This window comes from Bacillus rossius, chromosome 3 (genome assembly GCF_032445375.1).
Source record: "Bacillus rossius redtenbacheri isolate Brsri chromosome 3, Brsri_v3, whole genome shotgun sequence".
Taxonomy (NCBI): domain Eukaryota; kingdom Metazoa; phylum Arthropoda; class Insecta; order Phasmatodea; family Bacillidae; genus Bacillus; species Bacillus rossius.
In genome coordinates this window covers 49115046-49136156 of record NC_086332.1, presented here as the reverse complement: position 1 = coordinate 49136156, position 21111 = coordinate 49115046, and the positions used below count along the sequence as shown (strand labels likewise).

General features: G+C 38.4%; 1 protein-coding gene across 1 annotated transcript; it reads left to right on the top strand.

Moving 5' to 3' along the window:
• Nucleotides 1–94: 94 nt before the first annotated feature.
• On the top strand, nucleotides 95–18435 carry LOC134530649 (mediator of RNA polymerase II transcription subunit 6). The gene is made up of 6 exons (XM_063365680.1): nucleotides 95–325; nucleotides 2618–2672; nucleotides 3598–3757; nucleotides 4119–4293; nucleotides 4768–5014; nucleotides 16831–18435. The coding sequence occupies exons 2-6, from the start codon at nucleotides 2642–2644 to the stop codon at nucleotides 16932–16934; spliced, it is 717 nt and encodes a 238-aa protein (XP_063221750.1). The 5' UTR covers nucleotides 95–325; nucleotides 2618–2641; the 3' UTR covers nucleotides 16935–18435.
• Nucleotides 18436–21111: the final 2676 nt, after the last annotated feature.

The following is a 21111-nucleotide window of genomic DNA, read 5'->3' as shown; positions in this document are numbered from 1 at the left end:
TTATTAGGTATACGAAATCTTAGTGTAATGGCATTTGGTCGTTGGTAGTTTGGCTCAAGTTGGCAGTAAAGTTGCGTTACCAACTTTGGGCGTTACTATTGTTCTAACCGTGAAGGCAACAGAAGTGTACTAATGCACTAATGGTGCAATCTATAGAGTAGGGAGAGTAAATAAAGTACTGTGCATTCTTTGTCATGGTGCATTTTTTGCGCGGCGCACTATCAAAACGTGTATTGATTATTACGTCGGGTTGATAGGTTTTAGAGAGAGTTGGGGGTTTAGGACACGTGATCTCGAACGAAATTACGAAATACATTTTTACAAGGCAAGTATTAAAGTTTTTTCTTGCACAGTTTAAACGTGCACCATACCCAATGATAACCTGCTGTTCAGGCAGCGAAAACTAAGGCTGTGTCCGAATTCATGCATGACCACATTTGTCTACAGTTCTCAAAAGTAGTACCAGTGGTAGGAACACATTTGTGTACGGTTCTCAAAAGAAGTACCAGTGATAGATACACATTTCCCAAATGTCACTTCTAAAGAAACATCTGGTGTTTGTTGCAATACTGACAATCACAAATATGTGTACAAACATTGTTGACAGACAAGAGCGTAAGCTGAATTTCATTTAGGGGAGGGAGAATATAACCACTTTGCTGTAGGCATTTAAGTCTTTTGATAATTATCGGACGTTATGGCTTTTTAGAACGGAACAATAAAAATATCGGAAAACATGGATTTCACACACAGCACGTCCCAAGGGGTGGTTTCATAATTCCTACTAGTTTGTAAAAAAATTAAAATTGTATATAGTACATTACAATACCTGTGCTTTTACGTTACCGCCACCACTCATTTATCCAGGATAAAATAGCAATATATGTTTTCCATATATTAGAGACATTTCTGAATTAACTGTGAAATGAAGGTTTCATAATTCCTATTGGTTTGTAAAAAAATAACAGTTTGCAACTTACATTACAATACATATATATTCACGCAATCACTAACAATTACAATATGTATATATTCACGCAATCACTAACATTCCTTCTTTATACCCTGTGGGTTTTTAAAAGTTTTTTTTTGGAGAACTTTAGTCAATGTAGGTGTTATAAAGAAATTTGTTTAAATAACGACTGTATTTTAGTTGGAAGGAATTTTTAATGCTTGTATTTCATGTTTGTTGATTTATTAGAATAATGAATTGTATTACAAAATGTTTGTTTTATTACATTGCATTAAAAGTACATACTAATTTCACTCACGTAACGAACAAATATAATGGGAGCCTAAAATTTGAATTGGATTGTTAACGTTGTTCATACTCTGTGAGGAATACATGTTGTGCAATAAAGTAGTTGACAGATTGAATTTTTCAGTCTTTCCAGGTATTACTTTGATTACAGCTGTTGTATATTCTGTGTTTGTTATGGCTGGTGTTTCATGTATTCAAGTTTATCCCTGGATCCTGATGGCATGATCCTGTGGTGCATGATGCTTGCTGTTTTAATTCAGTACGTCGAAAAATCTTGTTGGCATGAGCCTGTTGGCTTGATTGTATAGTACATTATGATTGCTGTTTTAGTTCAGTACGTCGAAAGATTCTGATGGCATGAATCTGTTGGCTTGATCCTGTGGTATATGATGCTTGCTGTTATAGTTCAGTTTGTCGGAAGATCCTGCACATGAAAGAAATTGTTATATAAGAAAGAATTATGATTGTTGGTAGAACAAAACACCTTTCTTATTCGACTTACGAGCATAATTTATTATATGACAATTTTTTTTTTGTGTACAGGATCTTCCAACGTACTGAATTAAAACAGCACGCATCATGTAACACAAGATCAAGCCATCAGGATCATGCCATCAAGATCTTTCGACATACTGAATTAAAACAGCAAGCATAATGTACCATAGAATCATGCAAACAGAATCATGCAATTATGATCAAGCCTTCAAAATCTAGGAATATCTGAAACAAAAGAATTATCGTATTTTTAACTCTCCATAGTTGACCACAGTTGTTCTAAACAAAGAGATACACGATCGCGGGTAAACCATGATTGTCAGAGGCAGTGTGAAAACACAAGTATTGTAATGTAAGCTTTAAACTTTTATTTTTCACAAACTAGTAGGAATTAAGAAACCATCCTTTCAGAATAAATTAAGGACATGTGTAGTGAATGAAAACCATATTTTCTAATTTCTTTTCCCTTCCCTTCTAAAAAGCTGCGCCGTCCGATAATTACCATTCTTTCCCTTTGTTAGTGGGAATGATGGATTTTTTTAGAATTTTAGGGGGAGGGGAAACTGATCCAACTCCATCTCCAACTCCACCTCCACCTGTACCTGTGTGTACACCCATGTTAACTGAACAACAATGGTATAAGTATTTGTAGACAATTGGCACTACTTTTGGGAACTAGTGTCAAATTTGAGAAAAGTTACTATAAACTGTATGCTGTTCACCGCTTTGCTGACCCCAACTTCAAATTACTTTAATCTGTCATGTTGTTAAGTCCTAGCAACGTCTTATTTATTACTTAAGTCAATTATTCTGTTTTAATAGTAATTTAAAAAGTCATCGTAAGTTTTGTGTGTGTTTTAGCTGGTTTATTCCAAAAACCGCGTAATGATGCCGGGACGGACATCATGTTTGCCTGGTGAGTAACTTTTAAAAGTGATCAAAAAAAATTTTTATAACAGGTTGTCCTTTAATTTTTTTTATTTCAATGTATTATTAATACAAACAACGTAAAACAATCTTCATTGTTAGCCATGCAGGTCTGGTAATTGTAGCTAAGCTGTGATTAGGAACAAATCATGTTAGTTTTAAGTAACTCATTAGTGAATAAAGCTATTACAAGAGAAAAAAAAATTTAGTTTTATTTTATGGAGCCCCCACGAGAATAAAAAAAAAATCCCAGAAAGTCACGTAGGAGACCCCAGTTACTGTAACAGCTACCAACACCAAAATGCTTTTGAAGTGTTGAATATTAAAAGGCTTTTATCACTGTTATAATTTTGTTCGGATGTGTCTGACTTTTGACCACAGCCCCCAGGTTGCATTATAGCGCTGATTGCTTTTTTTTACTTCACTTAGAGTTTATTATTATTTCTGTAATTATTTGAGTACAGTGTTTCTAGGGGGCTATATTTCACATTTAGTGGGTACATTTCTTTAATTATATTTTGAAGAAGAGATCTGAATCATGGATGCAACATGTCACTGACATTTTTAACAGTAGGCCTAGTACTTATTTGTATTTTTTCTATCTATAAAGTAGCTTATTACAAAGAGTTTTAAATATTGTTGTACTGTATGTGAATTTTTCTTTGATATTCCTGTTATAATGATAGAACATTCAATAATCAGATGTAGCCATAGTCCAGAGCTTGCTGGTTAAAGACCTTTCAGTGTACTTATTTTATAAACATGGGTACTTACACTTAATTATTCATGTTGTTGTTATCACTAGTTTATTAAGTATGCAAAATTATTATTTTTCGGTTTACTTTGCGGATAGTTCCGTGTTTGGTTTGTTTAAAATAGTTTTGGTGAACTTCATTGGTTTATGTATGTTTCAGATAATCCGTTGAGCCTGTCATGGCACGACAGTGCTTGGATCCCCATGTTGAACCCATCCAACATTTTGGACTACTTCTCAGAACGGACAAACCCATTCTTTGACCGTACATGTAACAATGAAGTGGTGAAGATGCAGCGACTGAACCCAGACCAGTTGAAGTATGAGAATTATTCACTAATTCATATTGTTTTTATAATTTTTTTTATATAGGCTACTCTTTGCAATAATTCTCTTCGGTAACAGACTATCCAAGGCACCATCAGACTAAATTCAGCCACACATTGAAACAAAATACAATTATGCTCAAAAATACTTGGCAGAACAGCATTGCAAATAACAAAGACTGGATTTTAATACAATATGCGGGACTCAGTTAGTGGACTAGTGTTTGTATTACATGATGCTGGGCACCTGGAAATGTTCACATGGCACTAATCCAACACTGATATTTGTTTGAGGTGTGCAAGTGCTGAGTGATTTGTACATGATGTGTGTTGAGGAGGATGTGCTTGCCTACAGGAACATGACTGGCATAGAGTACGACCTCCTGCACGTCCAGGAGCCAATCCTGTACGTGATACGCAAGCAGAACCGCTACTCCCCCACCCAGGTCACCCCGCTGGCAGACTACTACATCATCGCTGGGATAGTGTATCAGGCGCCGGACTTGCTATCCGTTATCAACTCCCGGCTGGTTAGTGTGTGTGTGTCAACTCGTTCAGCAGGCCATTCACCGGCATCCTTGGCTTCTTAAATACTGGTTTATTTGATAAAGGCATGACTTACTCAGTCAAATGGAGGATGGAAACTGCATGGAAAATAATTTGAAGTTATACTTATAACGTTATATGCATGGATGCCCAATGTTTTTGTAAGGATACTTTATAGCTTCCGATTAATGCCTGCATGATAGCAGTGTAAGTTAAGTAAAATAAACAAAGATAAAATAATAGGATGAAAATAAAGAAAAATAAAATCTCATAGTAGAATAATAGTTTGCCACCCAACAAATGCAAGTTGGAAATTACTTGTATTAATTTGTTTTTTGAACTGTTGCCATTTCAAAAGTTATAAAAACATGTGCACATGTCCACGTTTGGAAATTACTCACCAACTCACAGCATGCCTCCAGAGACAGTTTTAGAGTGCACAATGTTTGCTGTGGCAGATCTCCACGGTGCACCACCTGCAGTCGGCGTTCGATGAGGCCAGCTCGTACTCGAGGTACCACCCGTCCAAGGGGTACTCGTGGGACCTGAAAGAGCGCAAGGTGCCGGAGAAGGTGGTGGCCAAGAAGGAGCAGCAGCGGGAGGAGCCCAGCTCATCTTTCCAGCGCTACCGCGTCGACATGCTGCTGGCGGAGCTGACTCGCAAGTTCCCCATCCCCACGGTGCCTCAGGCAAAGGCCAGCAGCGGTGAGAGCCATTGCCGCAGAGGCTCTCCAAGGCCGTGTTTCTTTTGCCTGGTTTCCTTAACAAAACGATCACCTGCTTTTGTATACAAAAAAATGTCTATAGTCCATGGCTGTAGAATTTTTATTTATTTTTTCCTTCTACTGACACACACAACGAAACAAATACAAATAAAAAAATTTCTGATTACTCTACTCAAAAATATTTTGAATGATACTACTATACTCCACTCCACACTACAACAAAATGAACTACTGGTGCATCTCTAGTTTATAGGTTTACAAGCAGTAAATATTGCCGTCGCAAATGAAAACAAAATGTAACAAATGTCAACAATCGATATGTGCGCACTACCAACGTAACAAAATTGACTGTCCACAGTTTTCGTGTTTTGAATAATGGTGTTTCTGCCGCAAGGCGCACTGGTGTCGATTTTTCTAACCTAATTTAATCGCATGGAGCTAAGATGACAGTCATTTTTGCGTGCACATATCTATGAGTGTTTACAACTACCGTCCACATTTTTTAACTTTTGTGATACAATTGAATTTATGGCTAAGATGCCGAATACTTTGACAATGTTTGATCGCGAAAGAGAGATGAAATCGGATGGATTTTATATTTTTGATCAGCGAGACAAAATTATGTTGTGCAAGTTCTGCAACGTGCGGGTTGATTGGACACGCAAAGACACGTGCAAAAAGCATGTGACAAATGACACACACAAAACAAAACAAAAAAGACAATTATTTTGTCAAGCATTCTACCGTGTCTAAACAAATCTTGATAGGCAACAGCGTGAATAAAGCAAACAAGCTTGAAAGTGCAGAAAACAAGAATTTGTTTTCTGATTTTGTTAATATGATGCTGTAAGTTAACATTCCTTTGGAAAAAGCTGATCATCCAGCTATGAGGGAATGGTTTAACACCCATGTTGAAGGTTAGCCTTATTTATTTAGAAATGTTTTCCCCTTCTAATAAAAGTTCATAAGCATATGTAGGCCTACAATATTATCGATTAACTTACCTTTAGGCCCAACTTACCTTTACTTCAAATAAATATGCAAGTACATCAGATTAACAAACACATAAATAGGATGGATTGCATTGTGAAATGGTGAGCACACAAGATATTTTTGACTGATTGATTGATGGTTTGACTCTGTAATCCAGCAGTAATCTTGAAAAGGTTAGGTTACGTTTGGCTAAGAATTGTTTTGAGTAAATTATCCCAATAATATTTTCAGCGATAACCTTATAAATGCTACCTATTTATAAGTATATTGTAAGTTATGTATACATTTTAGGTGCAGGGGATTTGCCATCAGCCAACTCTCTCTCACTTATGTCCCAAAAATTTGCCAGGCAAATAAGGAAGCAGTAAGGCACGCTGTAGAAGACAAACAGATTGTATTCTTGTGTGATGAAACGTCAGACAAAGTGGGCCGATGTAAGGCAGAGTCTGTTACTTTGTAGTGCCTATGAAAGATACTATGGTAACTGTTGTGTTACACATTTGTGTACCAACCAAACTTACCTGCAGAGGAGAATTTCTAGTATGTACAGTGAGATAGACTATAATTGAATTTGGATATTGAAATACTGTTATTGTTACTTAGGATTTTTAATGGAATATCTCTAATGTTTTTACTTTGTTAAGACATGTTTAGTCTTTGTAAAGCCCGTGTTCTTTAGTTTACAACAATTTTTTTTTTTTTTTTTTTTTTTCAAAATGAGACATTACTTTGATACTGTATAAAAAATACTGACTTAAAAAACAGGTTTTAAAACTGTACCAAAGTACCATGTGAGAATAAGTATTTTCTTGAGATGAGTAGTACCTGGGTATCATATGTGAAGTATTGTAATTAAAAAGTATAACATTGTTTAATCGAATGAATCATTTAACTAAGTTTTTACAATTTTCCTGTTTATGTAAAGAAGATTTTCCCATACAAAATTTAACAGCTATTTATAATTGTATTTTTATGTACAATATAACATATTCGTAAATACAGCTTTCCTCATATGTACCGCTATGAGGTTTTTTTTACACCGCCAATGGCATAATTTTTTCACAATTTTTTGGGGTCTCTACTGATTGCTTATTTTTACACCAATTTTTTGCACCGCTTGCTTATTTTTACACTGATTTTTTGCACCGCTTGGCATTTTTTTACACCAAAATGAGCCAGTTTTATTTACCATTTTCTGGGGTCCCTATTTATAGTGCATAGAAAAAAATATGCAAGGATAGGACTATTCACAACAAACTAAAATGAAATGAAGTGTGTTCACAAATGTAGTACTCTAGTACAAAGGTGGGGCCAATGTGAAATATACATAATTTATACCACTTTCTGCTGTCAGTAGTGGCTCTAATTACAGAATTTGTTTTATTTTTATTACCCTACTATTTACATAATCAGATCATGAGTAATTATTTATGTGTGTTATGTATTAGGCTTTTATTTTAGTTTACCACATTCATCCAATCGAATCCCCAATATAAGAATTACAGTGAAAATTTCACCTTTTTGGTACTTAATAATGAAAGTACTTTATACTGAACTGTTACTAAATGTAAAACATTTTGTTGAGACCTGAAAATATTTACTTTAAAAAGAGAAATTCTTTATCGTGAGGTACTTTATAATTTGGTTTTACTGTATAACAACTTGGATTGGCCCGACTTGAAGCTAGGTGTAAGTGGGAGATCGATGTAACTTCAACAGGTTAAGTGGGAACCAATGGTGTACCATTCCAGTATGATACAACAGCAGTTGTAAAAATGTTGTTATATTAGAAAAAACATGAAAGTAGAAAAAAAATATATATTTTATTCATTAAACAAAAATGATAAGGTACAAATAGATATAACAAATGTGCAGGCAACACCCATTAATCGTTGTGGTTTTTACAAACATGAGTATAAAACAGATGCTTGAAAAGAGAGCATCATGAACAATTTGCGCAATGAAATATGCGCCTGACGTAACACGTATTTAAGTACTGCGCATAAGGAAAATTCTCTTAATTAATGTACATTTAAAAGACCTTAGCAGGCAGACAAAAATCATATAAAAGTCTCACGCAGAGCAAATTCGTTATCAAACAATTAAGTATAAATATTAAGGCTTTAAATTATGCATTACGTTTACACGCAACATAAGTTTTCATGGCAAATTTAAATGGGAATCGCGAACCCCAGCTAAAAGACAAAAATATTACGACAGGGAGGAAGCCCAATGCGCAAAACAAATAATCAAGCAAACACTCATGTAAATTAAGGTCGGTGGTAAATGGAGCATCCAACAAAATTAGGTACAAGACCCATCTAGACCACTCTATCAAGAGCAGAAGGCTCGTAAGAAAGAAGTTAAACTTGAGCAAACAGACCATTAATGCCCGCGGAAATTACAAGGCAGAGATCCATAGTGGATTTAGAGCGAAGCTTCTAACATAACTAATCAACCATGAGCATAAGTAGCGCGGCCTCCTCCCAGCGGACTGCCTACGAGCGAGAGTGACTGAAGACAGTGCCGGCCTAAGCAAACTCGCGGCCTTATATACAGGCGAACTGTCTTTCGAGAACAATAGAGAAAAGCGGCGGAGGGGAGGGTTCGAGAAACGAGGAGAAGGGAAGACGGGAAGCCTCGGGAAAGGAGGGGAAGTGCGGAGGGGAAGGCTGGGGTAAGGTGGAGAGGGGGAAAGGATGGAGGGGAAGGGAGCGCTCTGCTAGCCCGGGAGGCGGCAACTGCTGCAACCCCCCCCCCCCCCCCCCCCCTTAAGTGGCCCTACCCTGAGAGCATAAGATCACGAAGTCGAAGAACAATGCGAAGCCACGCAAGCTGCAAAAACATGGATGCTGGAACGCCAGCATGAAGAAATCTTTAGCGGCTCGCAGCTCGAGCCGAAACGTTGACGAGTCCAGAAGCGGGGCAGAGGACGCCATCAGTGTCGCTTGGTGCAGGGAATCCGCGAGTCTCAACCACCCAGGCCTAGGTGGGACTCCAGCGGAACTCGCCGTAGACCGAAGTGCCGAGGCGGGCAATCCAGAGCGGCAATCATCGTAGATGAGGGATCACCTCTGATGGGCTCTGGAGCATCCGAGCGCTCACAGGAGCGCGAAGGCGTTCAAACTGGAGACTGCAGGCGCTCAACAGGGCACCTCAAGAGGGGGCCTGCATCCGGGCGCCGCGAAGGAGCCATGCCATCAGGCAAGAAGTCGAAGCGAAGATTGCTCTCAGGGGGACACGTCCCGGCGAGGGGAGGCGAAGATGACGACGATGACCCGAAGAGACGTCTCTCCTCGAGGCGAAGAAGCAGGCTGGTGAAGATCGTAGAGATGCGGGGCCAGCAGAGCGAGGGTAGGGGAGAAGAGGATGGCGCGCCAAACTAAAAAGGAAGAATAAAAAAAAGGGAGAGCCGCAACAGCAAACACAACGAACAAACAACACTAAAACTTAATAATAAAACAGTTATCTAAACGCAAGCCTAATAAACACTCTCAAGTAATAATAGCAAAATACTTTAACTCACAAAGGCCTTGACTTGACTCACATGAGCCTTCTTAAACTTATGTTTAAACTTACATGACTTAAGTAACAAGGTATTAGCGGCCAAAATTCTATGCACACTATAAGGTCCTTCATAGGGAGGCAAGAGTTTCACATTTAATTTACTGGCCAAAGAAGGGAGGGTGAAGCTGCGACAGAGAACAAGGTCTCCGACTTTGTAACCATGAGGGGATCTGGATTTGTTATAAGATTCAGCGACAGCCTGACGGGCTTTACGTAAATTGCAAGCTACAGAGTCGAGCACACTGTCAAGGCCCGAGGCATCGAGGGCGGAGTCGAGAGGGGGAAGGCCCCACTGGTTAAGTAAGGGATGAGTGAGCTCACGCCCAAGGAAGGGAAGAGAGGGAGGAAATCCAGAGGAGGAATGAGTAGCAGAGTTCAAACCCACGTTAATATAATCCAAATCGGAATCCCAAAGAGTTTGGTCAGAACGATAGAAGGATATAAGGATGCTCTTCAAAACCTTATTTACTCGTTCGACCATGTTACCCTGAGGAAAGTAAGCAGAGCTATAGATAGGTTTCACAGCCCATTCAAAAAGAAAATCACTGTAAACAGAAGATCTGAAATAAGGAGCATTGTCAGAAACCATGATACAAGGGGGACCAAACAATTTAAACACCTGTTCTCTAAGAACTCTAACGATCGTAGCAGCCTTCGTGTTTTTGAGAGGAAGGAGAATGACAAATTTCGAAAAAATGTCCAGAACCACTAGTAAACAGATATTTCCCTTTTTGGACCGGGTAAGAGGCCCAAATATGTCGATATGTAAAGCGTGCCAAGGAGCAACAGGAGGATCGGCGGCATAGAGCCCTACCTTGGAGTTGTGAGGGGGCTTTGATACTTGACAGTCTACACAAGAGCGAACATAGCTACGAACATCGCTCAGTAGCTCGGGCCAGAATAAATGCGCGGAAATCCTGCGCTGTGTTTTCTCAATACCCAAATGGCCACCGAGAAGTGAAGAATGAAAATAAGCCAATACCATGGCCCTTAAGGCGGCTGGAACGACTGCCTTGCGAGCTCTACCTGAAGTTCCAGTAAAGTAAAGTAAACCCTGTTCTTCAATATAAGGCACAGGCCTTTTGTGATGAAGATCTCTACGAATCTCCTGGCAAAAAGGGTCATTGCTCTGACATTCTCTAATATTTAAGTATGACTCTGGAAAAATTTTACAAACAGAGAGGAATTCAGTTCTCTCAGAATAGTCCTCATCAACAGGCTCAAACTCATCAGTACAAAACATACGGGAAAGAGAATCAGCAATAATGTTTTCTCTACCTGTTATGTGATGAATGGAAAATCGGAACCGCGACAACCGAAGGATCCAGCGACCCAACTTACCCAGCTGGTGTGGATGGTTAAATAGCCAACTAAGGGCTTGGTTGTCGGTAAATAGGTCAAACTCGTTAGCATCCAAATAATTTTCGAATTTTTCAAGATCAAAGAGGCACCCAAGGGCCTCCTTCTCGTACACACCCAGGCGCTGCTCAGATTCCGAAAGAGAACGGCTTGCAAAGGCGATGGGTCTGATCTTACCCTCTTCCAAATGACCTAAAACTGCTCCAAGGGCGATAGAAGAGGCGTCAACCTGAACTGCGAAGCGTCTACTGAAATTGGGTAAAATAAGAACTGGAGGAGAAGCCATACAAGTCTTCAAGGCCTGGAAAGATTTTTCTTGTTCAGGACCCCACTCAAAAGCTACATTCTTTTTTCGAAGGTGATTTAAAGGAGCACTTAGAGAAGCAAAATTATGAATAAATCTGGAAAAGTAACCCAGCATGCCTAAAAAACACTGAACTCCCTTAATGTTGATAGGCTTAGGAAACTGTACAATGGGTGCAATTTTATCTGGATCCATGAGGAGGGTTCCCTGAGAAATGACATAGCCAAGGAATTTTACTGACGTCTTTGCCAAAATGACCTTATTAGGGTTAACAGTCAGATGAGCAGCTCGTAAACGAGTAAGAACTTCTGTTAAGTGGGCAATGTGATCGTCAAGAGTATCGCTATACACAATAATATCATCGACATAATTAAACACAAATTTATACTTAAGGTCCTTTAGTACATGGTCCAAAACACGACTCATGGCCTGACTGCCAAAATTAACCCCCATGAGTATGCGATTAAATTCAAAATGGCCAAACGGGGTGGAAAAGGCGGTATATTTGCGACAAGAAGGATCCAGGAGGCATTGATGGAAGCTTTGATTTAAATCAATAATTGAAAACAGCTTGGCCTTGCCTAAGTGCTGCAAGGCACTTTCTACAGTAGGGAGGGGATAAACATCCTCCATGGCTATTTTACGATTCAAGGGAATGTAGTTGTGAACCATTCGCCAATTAACCCCATCCTTCTTACGCACTAGGAAGGTGGGAGTGCTAAAATCAGAAGTGGAAGGAGAAATAACGCCAGCAGACAAGAGCTTATCTACGATATCATGCATGGCCTGAAGTTTAGGAGGGGAAACCTTGTGATATTTACTGCGAACCGGAGTTTCATCCTTCAAGTAAAACTTGTAGGGCAAGATGTCGCAGCGTCCGATTTTAGGAGAAATGACATTGGAAAATCTATGCACAAGGTTGGCAACGGCTTGCTTCTGTAGAGAGTCGTTACTATCACGACATTCAAAAATGACAGGCTTAGAAGAGTCGAAAGCTAAAGGGATTTTGACAGTAGGTGCGAATCCAAAAGAAAGCTCATGAAGACCAAAATTTAAAACTGCTTTAGTCTTGCCCAAAAAATCTAAACCCAAAATAAATTCAGGGTGTAAATCAGAAATGACAGCGAATTTCCAGTTCCAGGAAAAATGTTTAATCTTTAAATGTAAAGTGACTGACTTGTTAGATCGAATGCATTCACCATTTGCAACACAAATATTAACTGGATCATTGCAATACACATGTGAAGCAATACTAGGAAACATTTTTATTAAATTCTGCAAAACACCTTCGCTAATAACCGAATGGGTGGCGCCAGTGTCAACTAGAGCCGGAAAAGAATGCTCCTGAATATGAATTGGAAGAAAATGCAAATAGACTGGCACAGAGGATTTTTTAACAAACCGACAGAAACGACCTCTCTTACGTCCCGTCAGACGGAGTTTCCCGGACACTTAGCCCGGTAATGCCCTGTTCCCTTACAGGAAAAACATTTCCGGCCATTGTGCGGTATGAATGGCTGACCGCAGTCTTTAGAAATATGTCCAAATATGCAACAGTTTGCACAGCGAGTGCGTACATTTCTTTGATCGCACTGTACATGACCTGTGGCTTTAAGAGCGGAGGCGGCAGCAAGGTGGGCGGGAGCACTTACACGAGGCGAAGAGAATGCGCCCGCTGCCGGCGCGCTAATGCGTTCAGTGTTGTGTGACTGAGTGTGTTGCCGGAATGCACCCCGACTAGGATTTGAGGGGCGATAAGAATGACATGCCTTATCATTTGCCTCTGAGCGAAATGTGGGTAACGAGCGAACCTCGCACTTACAGTCGCGAGGTTGCCACTTACTATCAGTGTCACGACGTGATGGAAATTCCGTCTCGTATTTAGAGACGGCTAACAAACGAGCCTCTATTTCACTACCCCAGGCTCGTAAAGAATCAAGGGTGGAAGGAGGAGTTAACATGCTAGCAAGACTGAGAACACGAGGGGCAAAGTTACCTAAGACAAGCTGAACTAATTCCGCCTCGGGGGTATCAAGTTCCAACACATCCGCGTACGAAGTACCGAATCAATGTACTGAGTCACCGACTCATCGGGGCGCTGAAAGCGAAAGACTAAGTCTCTCTTGCAGGCGTCCAACACCCGGGGGGGGGGCAAACTCCCCTCAGCACAGATAACTTAAATGTGTGAAAATCCGACTTTTGCACAATAGCCTCAGTTAGCCTATTCACAAATATACCAGAACACTTAGTTAAGAGCGCCTTCATAAACGCCTCAGAAGGAACCAGGTTCAGCTTAATGAGGCGCTCAGCCTCATGAAAAAATTCAAGAACACGCTTAGGCTCACTGCTGTCAAGAGCGGGCATACACTTCAAAGAGGAAAAGAACAACTTTTGAGAAAAGGAATGAGTGGGAGCAGGACTTACTTCCAGTGAGGCTTCCACCTCGCCCCTTACAGGTGTGACGTCACTGCTGTCACGCATAAACCGAACGAGTCGGGCACGCAAGGTCGTGACAGTGTCGCCCGACTCGGCAGGCAGTTGATTTTCTTCACAGTACCGGACAAGTTCATCCCGGTGCAGCTGATAGATCCATGTGACTCCAGGGCGGCTCATGGTAACAGAGAACAAACAAAAAAGTAACAACTGCCGAAGCAGAGTTGCGCAGACGTTGAAGCTAGGTGTAAGTGGGAGATCGATGTAACTTCAACAGGTTAAGTGGGAACCAATGGTGTACCATTCCAGTATGATACAACAGCAGTTGTAAAAATGTTGTTATATTAGAAAAAACATGAAAGTAGAAAAAAAATATATTTTATTCATTAAACAAAAATGATAAGGTACAAATAGATATAACAAATGTGCAGGCAACACCCATTAATCGTTGTGGTTTTTACAAACATGAGTATAAAACAGATGCTTGAAAAGAGAGCATCATGAACAATTTGCGCAATGAAATATGCGCCTGACGTAACACGTATTTAAGTACTGCGCATAAGGAAAATTCTCTTAATTAATGTACATTTAAAAGACCTTAGCAGGCAGACAAAAATCATATAAAAGTCTCACGCAGAGCAAATTCGTTATCAAACAATTAAGTATAAATATTAAGGCTTTAAATTATGCATTACGTTTACACGCAACATAAGTTTTCATGGCAAATTTAAATGGGAATCGTGAACCCCAGCTAAAAGACAAAAATATTACGACAGGGAGGAAGCCCAATGCGCAAAACAAATAATCAAGCAAACACTCATGTAAATTAAGGTCGGTGGTAAATGGAGCATCCAACAAAATTAGGTACAAGACCCATCTAGACCACTCTATCAAGAGCAGAAGGCTCGTAAGAAAGAAGTTAAACTTGAGCAAACAGACCATTAATGCCCGCGGAAATTACAAGGCAGAGATCCATAGTGGATTTAGAGCGAAGCTTCTAACATAACTAATCAACCATGAGCATAAGTAGCGCGGCCTCCTCCCAGCGGACTGCCTACGAGCGAGAGTGACTGAAGACAGTGCCGGCCTAAGCAAACTCGCGGCCTTATATACAGGCGAACTGTCTTTCGAGAACAATAGAGAAAAGCGGCGGAGGGGAGGGTTCGAGAAACGAGGAGAAGGGAAGACGGGAAGCCTCGGGAAAGGAGGGGAAGTGCGGAGGGGAAGGCTGGGGTAAGGTGGAGAGGGGGAAAGGATGGAGGGTAAGGGAGCGCTCTGCTAGCCCGGGAGGCGGCAACTGCTGCAGACTAAAAGACGACCTAGGTTGCAAAGTTCTTAAAAACACTTAAAACAAAATTCTGAAAATATTAGCAGTCTCTACTGAAGAAAACAATTGGGTAGAACTTTGAGGTTTTTTTGTTGTTGTATTGCAGAAACAAAAGTCTGCCATTACACAATGTTCACAAACCGTTCACAGAGCTTCCATAGTGACACAAATGAATTGGGTTCCGTATATAACTTAGCTTCCTTGTACAAGGACACAGCAACACCAAAAATACATTCTACTTACATCTAGATGTTTCTGTAAAAAAATAATGCACAATTTCAAAGTTCCATTCTGATTTGCTGGGCAAAAATATCTTAAAATTACAGTCTCGTGTGAGAGAGAACATCTGCCAATTTTCCCAGAATAAGAAGTACATATAGAATGCACCAGAAAGTCATTGTTTTGAAATAAATCTGAAAAACTTGGTGCTCCCGAGTTGCACAACTGGATCTTCTTTCTTTCACTCAAACAAAATTAAATGTTCTAGAATCATCATGAAAGCTTCTAAATAACACCAATCATATCATATAGGCATTAAAACAATATTTAAAATAAATAAACTACTTTAAAAATGCATTTACACACCTAATAACCTAGCAAATAAAATGAAAACCTGTAAAAAATATAGGTAAAAGGTTTTCTAAATAAAACGATAAAAAATAAAAATTAGTTGCGAGAATATTAAAAATTATAAAATACAAGTATGAAAAACTAGGTCACTTATGACCTTGAACCATGTATTCAGCTGATATACTTATTACTTGAAGAATATCATGGCTTAAAAAAACTCTGCAAAGTATGGGGTGGACTGGGGGCTTGTAAGTTTACAACTGTATAGCCAAAAATTTTGTTATTTAGAATAAACCTTGCACTAACTTTTCAAAACTGAATTTGAAGATCAGTTTCTGTTAAAAAAAAATTCGGGGTATAAATATAGAAGATTGTTTTAGTTTTCCTTTAAAACAAATATAATTTTTTTTACTAGTATTGACATTTGACAGCAATTTTTTTCAGCTTTCAGAGTATTATTAAATGTCTTAAGATATCGGACAGTAATTATTTTACTAATGGATAATTTGCGAAAGATAATGTGTTTACTTTACTAGTATTTTTAGCGACAGTTTTTCATTAAAATCTTAAAGTGTGTTTGAGTTGTAATCCCTACCACCATTTTACTGCAGTTTGGGATATTAAGATTGTGTCCTAGTTTCCATCATTATAAAATATTTTGGGTTTGTTGTACACGTAGATGATGTGGTGTTTATTCGTTAGATTAGCATTAGGAAGGAAGGATAGAGGATTCTTGTGTAAGCTCGTGATGTGGCCAGATCACTGCATGCATTCTGTGGTCTGCGCGTAGGTCGAAAGGCCTACAGCAACAGAAGATTACGATCATCCAGAATAATATTTAGCAGAAATTCTTCGTACTACAGTTCTGCTTAAGCTAGGAATTCTGTTGTTTCTTCTGTGATGGTTTCTTTAATAATCATGCTACCGAAATATGCTACTCGTGCACTTTTAATTTTTACCTTGAAATATTTTTACATAAATATTGTGTCACATTTGTTGAAATCTCTCCTAAACAACTGCTGAGCAAGAGTTCAGCTAACAAAATTATACTACATGAAACTTAATGCAACATACTAGCTCCCTAGCTCATCTGTCAGCACTCTAACAAACTACCAATTAGGCAATTAGTGTGCAAGAATAGCATAATTCATTCTTAACAACTTTGCATTACTGATTTTAAAGTGCATGATCCCTACTAGAGCATATTCTTTCAGTGCAATTGTTTTCAAAATTTTGTTTTCAGAAGTGGAGGTAAAAACAGAGCCCCGTGCGGAAATCAAGACTGAGAAACCGGATACACCTCGTAACATGAAACCTCCCCCTGAAAAGAAACCTAGGCTCAGCTAACCGAAGAGATATCTGTATTTTGTAGCTAAACCATGGTTATTTGTACTTTGCGTATCTTTGTGCTTATATGCTCATTAGGCCTGTGCAAATATTCAAATCATCAAATACGAATAATAATTTTTTGTGTTCGATTCAACCTTGAAATAACAAATATGTTTTCTTACGAATATTGAGGCACACCCTCATGAGTTTGTCGTATACCAACATTCTCTGCTGAAGTTAGGTCATTTGTGTGATTTAAATACAGTTTAAATACAGTTTTTTGATGTGTTAATTGGACTTTATAATCAAAATCATAAACAATAAGCGATGTTTTAAACATGCAACAAGTACTCTAAAAGTTTTTTTTTTCTATCTCTCTCTCTCTCTCTCACTCACTCACACACACGCACATGCACGCGTGCGTACATAAAACTTGCGTGAACATTTCAAAACACTGCATTATTGTCATTTCAACCTTGAAAATAATCTATTATTTGTATTCTTTTTGTGACCTGCACCAGAAGTGGGAGAAAAAATAAACGTTAACAACCTGGACTACAATACCACAAAACACAGACACTCCATTGAGATGGGCATTCTAAGACGTAAACATAGATTCAACTGTATAAATCTATAGTCACAATCAATTTAACACCATGTGACACAGTAGCAGCTTACTTGCTGTATATCGATGATGAAATAGACTTTGCGACTAAAAAATATATTTAAAAAACATTAATATTGAAGATTTCAGAATAAATTAGCAGAAATTGTTTATAATATTGTTGAACAAAAATACATTTACCTGGCTGCCTTTAACAACGAAAACTCATAAATAACTAATGCTTAAATATATAATATTATAATGATCTCTTTTAATCACTAATTTGAGAATAAATTGTTTTAGAAAAAAAATATTTACATTTTTTGCGAAATAGGTAGAATACAATGGATTTCATGGTATTTTGTGTTTCGCAAAAAATTTCTGGATCAACATGTAGAGTAGCAGGTTGTGGAAAATAAGTAAAATTGGAACCAAATGAAAGGTTGGTTGGTTTGTTTGAGTTAGGTTAGCTGTATAATTAACAATTATTTATTTTATAATTTAATTATATAAACAATTTCCATGTAATTTTTGTAGCTGATTTATCCTAACCTACCTTTCATATTAGTGTTGTTATTCTAATTTTCCAGAAGTTGTTACACAATGTGAATAAATTTTTTAGTGGGATTTTGATTCTCATTCTTACTATTAAATTTGATATTCATATTCGTGAATAATTTGGTATTTGTATGCGCTTCAAACTAAAATAAAAACTTGTATTCGCACAGGTCTAATGTTCATGCATTTTAGTACATGTGTGTGTGAACATAAATGCATCTTACTCTGTCATAATTTTTCTCTATTTTTACCTTAAAATGAAACTGATAGTTATGTATAATTTTTTTTATTTGTTATAAATGTAAATAAACTGATTAAATTTAGAATTTTATTAAATAAATTTGATTTTTTCATTAAGTTGGTTGTTTTTAATTTCTCTTACAGCATATCCTACTTATGACAGGTGACATTTTTGTTTTGCTTTTTTAATTTGGCAACATGTGTTTGATTTCCCATGTATACTAGAACCCCAATTTTACAAACCCCTGATTTAACAAAGCGATTTTATAAATAATTTCTCAGGAACTGTCTAAAAATAATCAGGTAAATTTTGAAAAAATCACAGTGAAAGCTTATAAAAATATGTTATTTTTTAATACACAGCATATATTTTGTTTAATTTTTTATACTCTCAATTATATTCTTGTAAGAAAGTGAACAAAAGAAAATTTGACATTAATTTAAAGATACGGCACTGGTAGCTTCTTCGACGTAAGTGGGCGCGTGCCGGCTAGCATGGGGTCAGAGCGACGGCACATGAAGTCTCGCTTACTCCTCCTCCTGGTTAACATTCTTCAAACTCATCTCTCCCAGACACAAACCTCCTTGTCTCCTTAACACTCCAACATTCCCTCCTTTCTTAAACCCCTATGAGATACTGTCAACATCATTCCCCGCAAATGAACTATGTATACCGTATTCACTCGCGTAATGTCCGCCCTCGCATAACGTCCGCACCCTTTATTTATATATCCTTAAAAGAAAAAATTAAAAATTCGCATAATGTCCGCACCAGTCGTCTACAGCAGGCAACACAACTTTGGCCACCCCTAAAGGACGCAGTACGAATGGAAAGTTGACGGCTCTGTAAACAAAGCTGTGACCTTGAGCTGTCCTTTCTCTCCTGTTCTGAAAGGGTGGGGAAATTCGTTGAACTGAACAAAGCACGGTCAAAGGCCCCGCCCGCGTATAAGCCCCCCCTCCTTGTTTTGTAAACATTTTTGAGAAAAATTTAAAAACGTGTTTTTCTGGGTTTATCTGAGGGCAGGGCAGCTTGGCATGCATCAAACAACAAGCCATGTATTGTGAGCGGCGGGAGGTGATTTTGTAAGTGTCCGTTATCAGTAGGACCGTCGTGAGGCATGCCAGACGTAAGCAGTTAGTCCTATCTCAAACGACATAAGTGAGTCACATGTCTTTGTGTTCGGGGGGGGGGGGGGGGGGGGGGGCACGTGGGTCCTTAACCCAGTCAGCGGCGTGTGGGACGCCCTGAGAGCCCACTGCGGTTAATTAGAAGCATGCCCGACGCTGAGAGCAGGCTTGGTTAGGAACAGGTGTGCATTAAAAATCAGGAGGGCTAATATCTCGCCGCACACGGGCCACGTAACGCCCTGAGTTAGAGTTTCAAGCCGGGTCCACGTGCCCACTCTCGTGGTGGCGCCAATTATTTTCCACCAGTATTCAAACCTTAACACCGGTACGCCCTCAACATCATTGTGTTGGAATCACTGGTACAGTTATTTTGGGAGTCTGTTTTTAACTTGCAAACCTTCTTCAGTCTTAGATGTGTTAAAAAATAAACAGGAAAGATAGCAACAATTAATTTCCTCCCACTTAATAGCATCTCATTATCATGTGCATTTTTAACCTAAGCAATCATGGGTTGTAGGAAAATATAAAACATGTTTCCATGTTAAAACTTATTAATTTGTCATGAGTATTTATTTTATTTATAAAATAATTTTTTTATATGTATATTTCAATGAATGGTTTTAAATCTCAATTACATACTAAAAAATACATCTTCCATTTTACTTGTGTACAAGACACACCAGTTTTTATTTCTTAACCTAACTAAAACAAACTGTATTTTGTTGTAGGGTCCATGTTGGACTAGGTGCATATTGTAAAAATAACAGTAACAGCAGGTTATACACAAGATATGTCCGCCATGTTTACGAACCTTCTGATTAATAATAGTGCATAGGATGGTTGTGTGCATAGGAGGAAAATAAATATAGATTTTCATTGTTATAGACGCATAGCTCAACAGCCAGTGAGAGTAGAGTAGGACGCAGTTTTGGCGGGACTAGAGAACTGTTTATAATTATTAGTAGTATTGTGGTAAGAAATTGTTGAAATATTCCAATTCTCAAGTGAATGTAATTTCTGCTTTAAAATTTATTGCTAAAATAAAAAGTCATTAGAAACTAATTTAAATAAAAAATAATGTTTTGTAGGTAGAATGATGTACTAAAATTTTTACATAACCCAAATTAATTGATATGTTGAAAAACTGTTCACAAATTGCTGGTCACCTGTCACAGGATAATCATTTGGTAGTTTTTATATAGTATATATTTACTAACACTACCTACAAACCGATGTAGGATACATTAGGAAATTTCATTGGCGGAAATTAACATTAGGATTTCAATTTTAAACAGGTCTTATGCACAGTCTGTGCATGGCCTGCCATGCACTCACTTATGTTTTTTAATTGTGAACCCAGCTTTCGGGAAGGACCTAGGTACATCTCAGGCTGAAGCCTATACGCCTAGTCATGTTGGGACTAGCCGGGCAGGGAAAGGTCGCATGCATTGTGAGCTTTGTTCGGGGATTGGCCAACTATGGCAGCGATTGATGACATTACTAACTTCTCTATTTTAAATTTAGATTAAAACTAAGATGGGCCCTGGTAAAACTTGCATAGACTCAGGAAAAACCCTGGGCACAGACATGCGGGATGTAATTTCCATGCGTTATCATCGTAGGAGAATACAGGAAACAGAGAATGGTCTGGATGAAGAGTTG

What these genes read in the sequence shown, in the direction of transcription:
- LOC134530649 (XM_063365680.1), top strand. Translation starts at nt 2,642, where the DNA reads ATGATGCCGGGACGGACATCATGTTTGCCTG. An exon ending in ACGGACATCATGTTTGCCTG is followed by an intron (nt 2,673 to 3,597) that starts GTGAGTAACTTT and finishes TGTATGTTTCAG; the next exon opens with ATAATCCGTTGAGCCTGTCA. An exon ending in TCAGGCAAAGGCCAGCAGCG is followed by an intron (nt 5,015 to 16,830) that starts GTGAGAGCCATT and finishes TTTTGTTTTCAG; the next exon opens with AAGTGGAGGTAAAAACAGAG.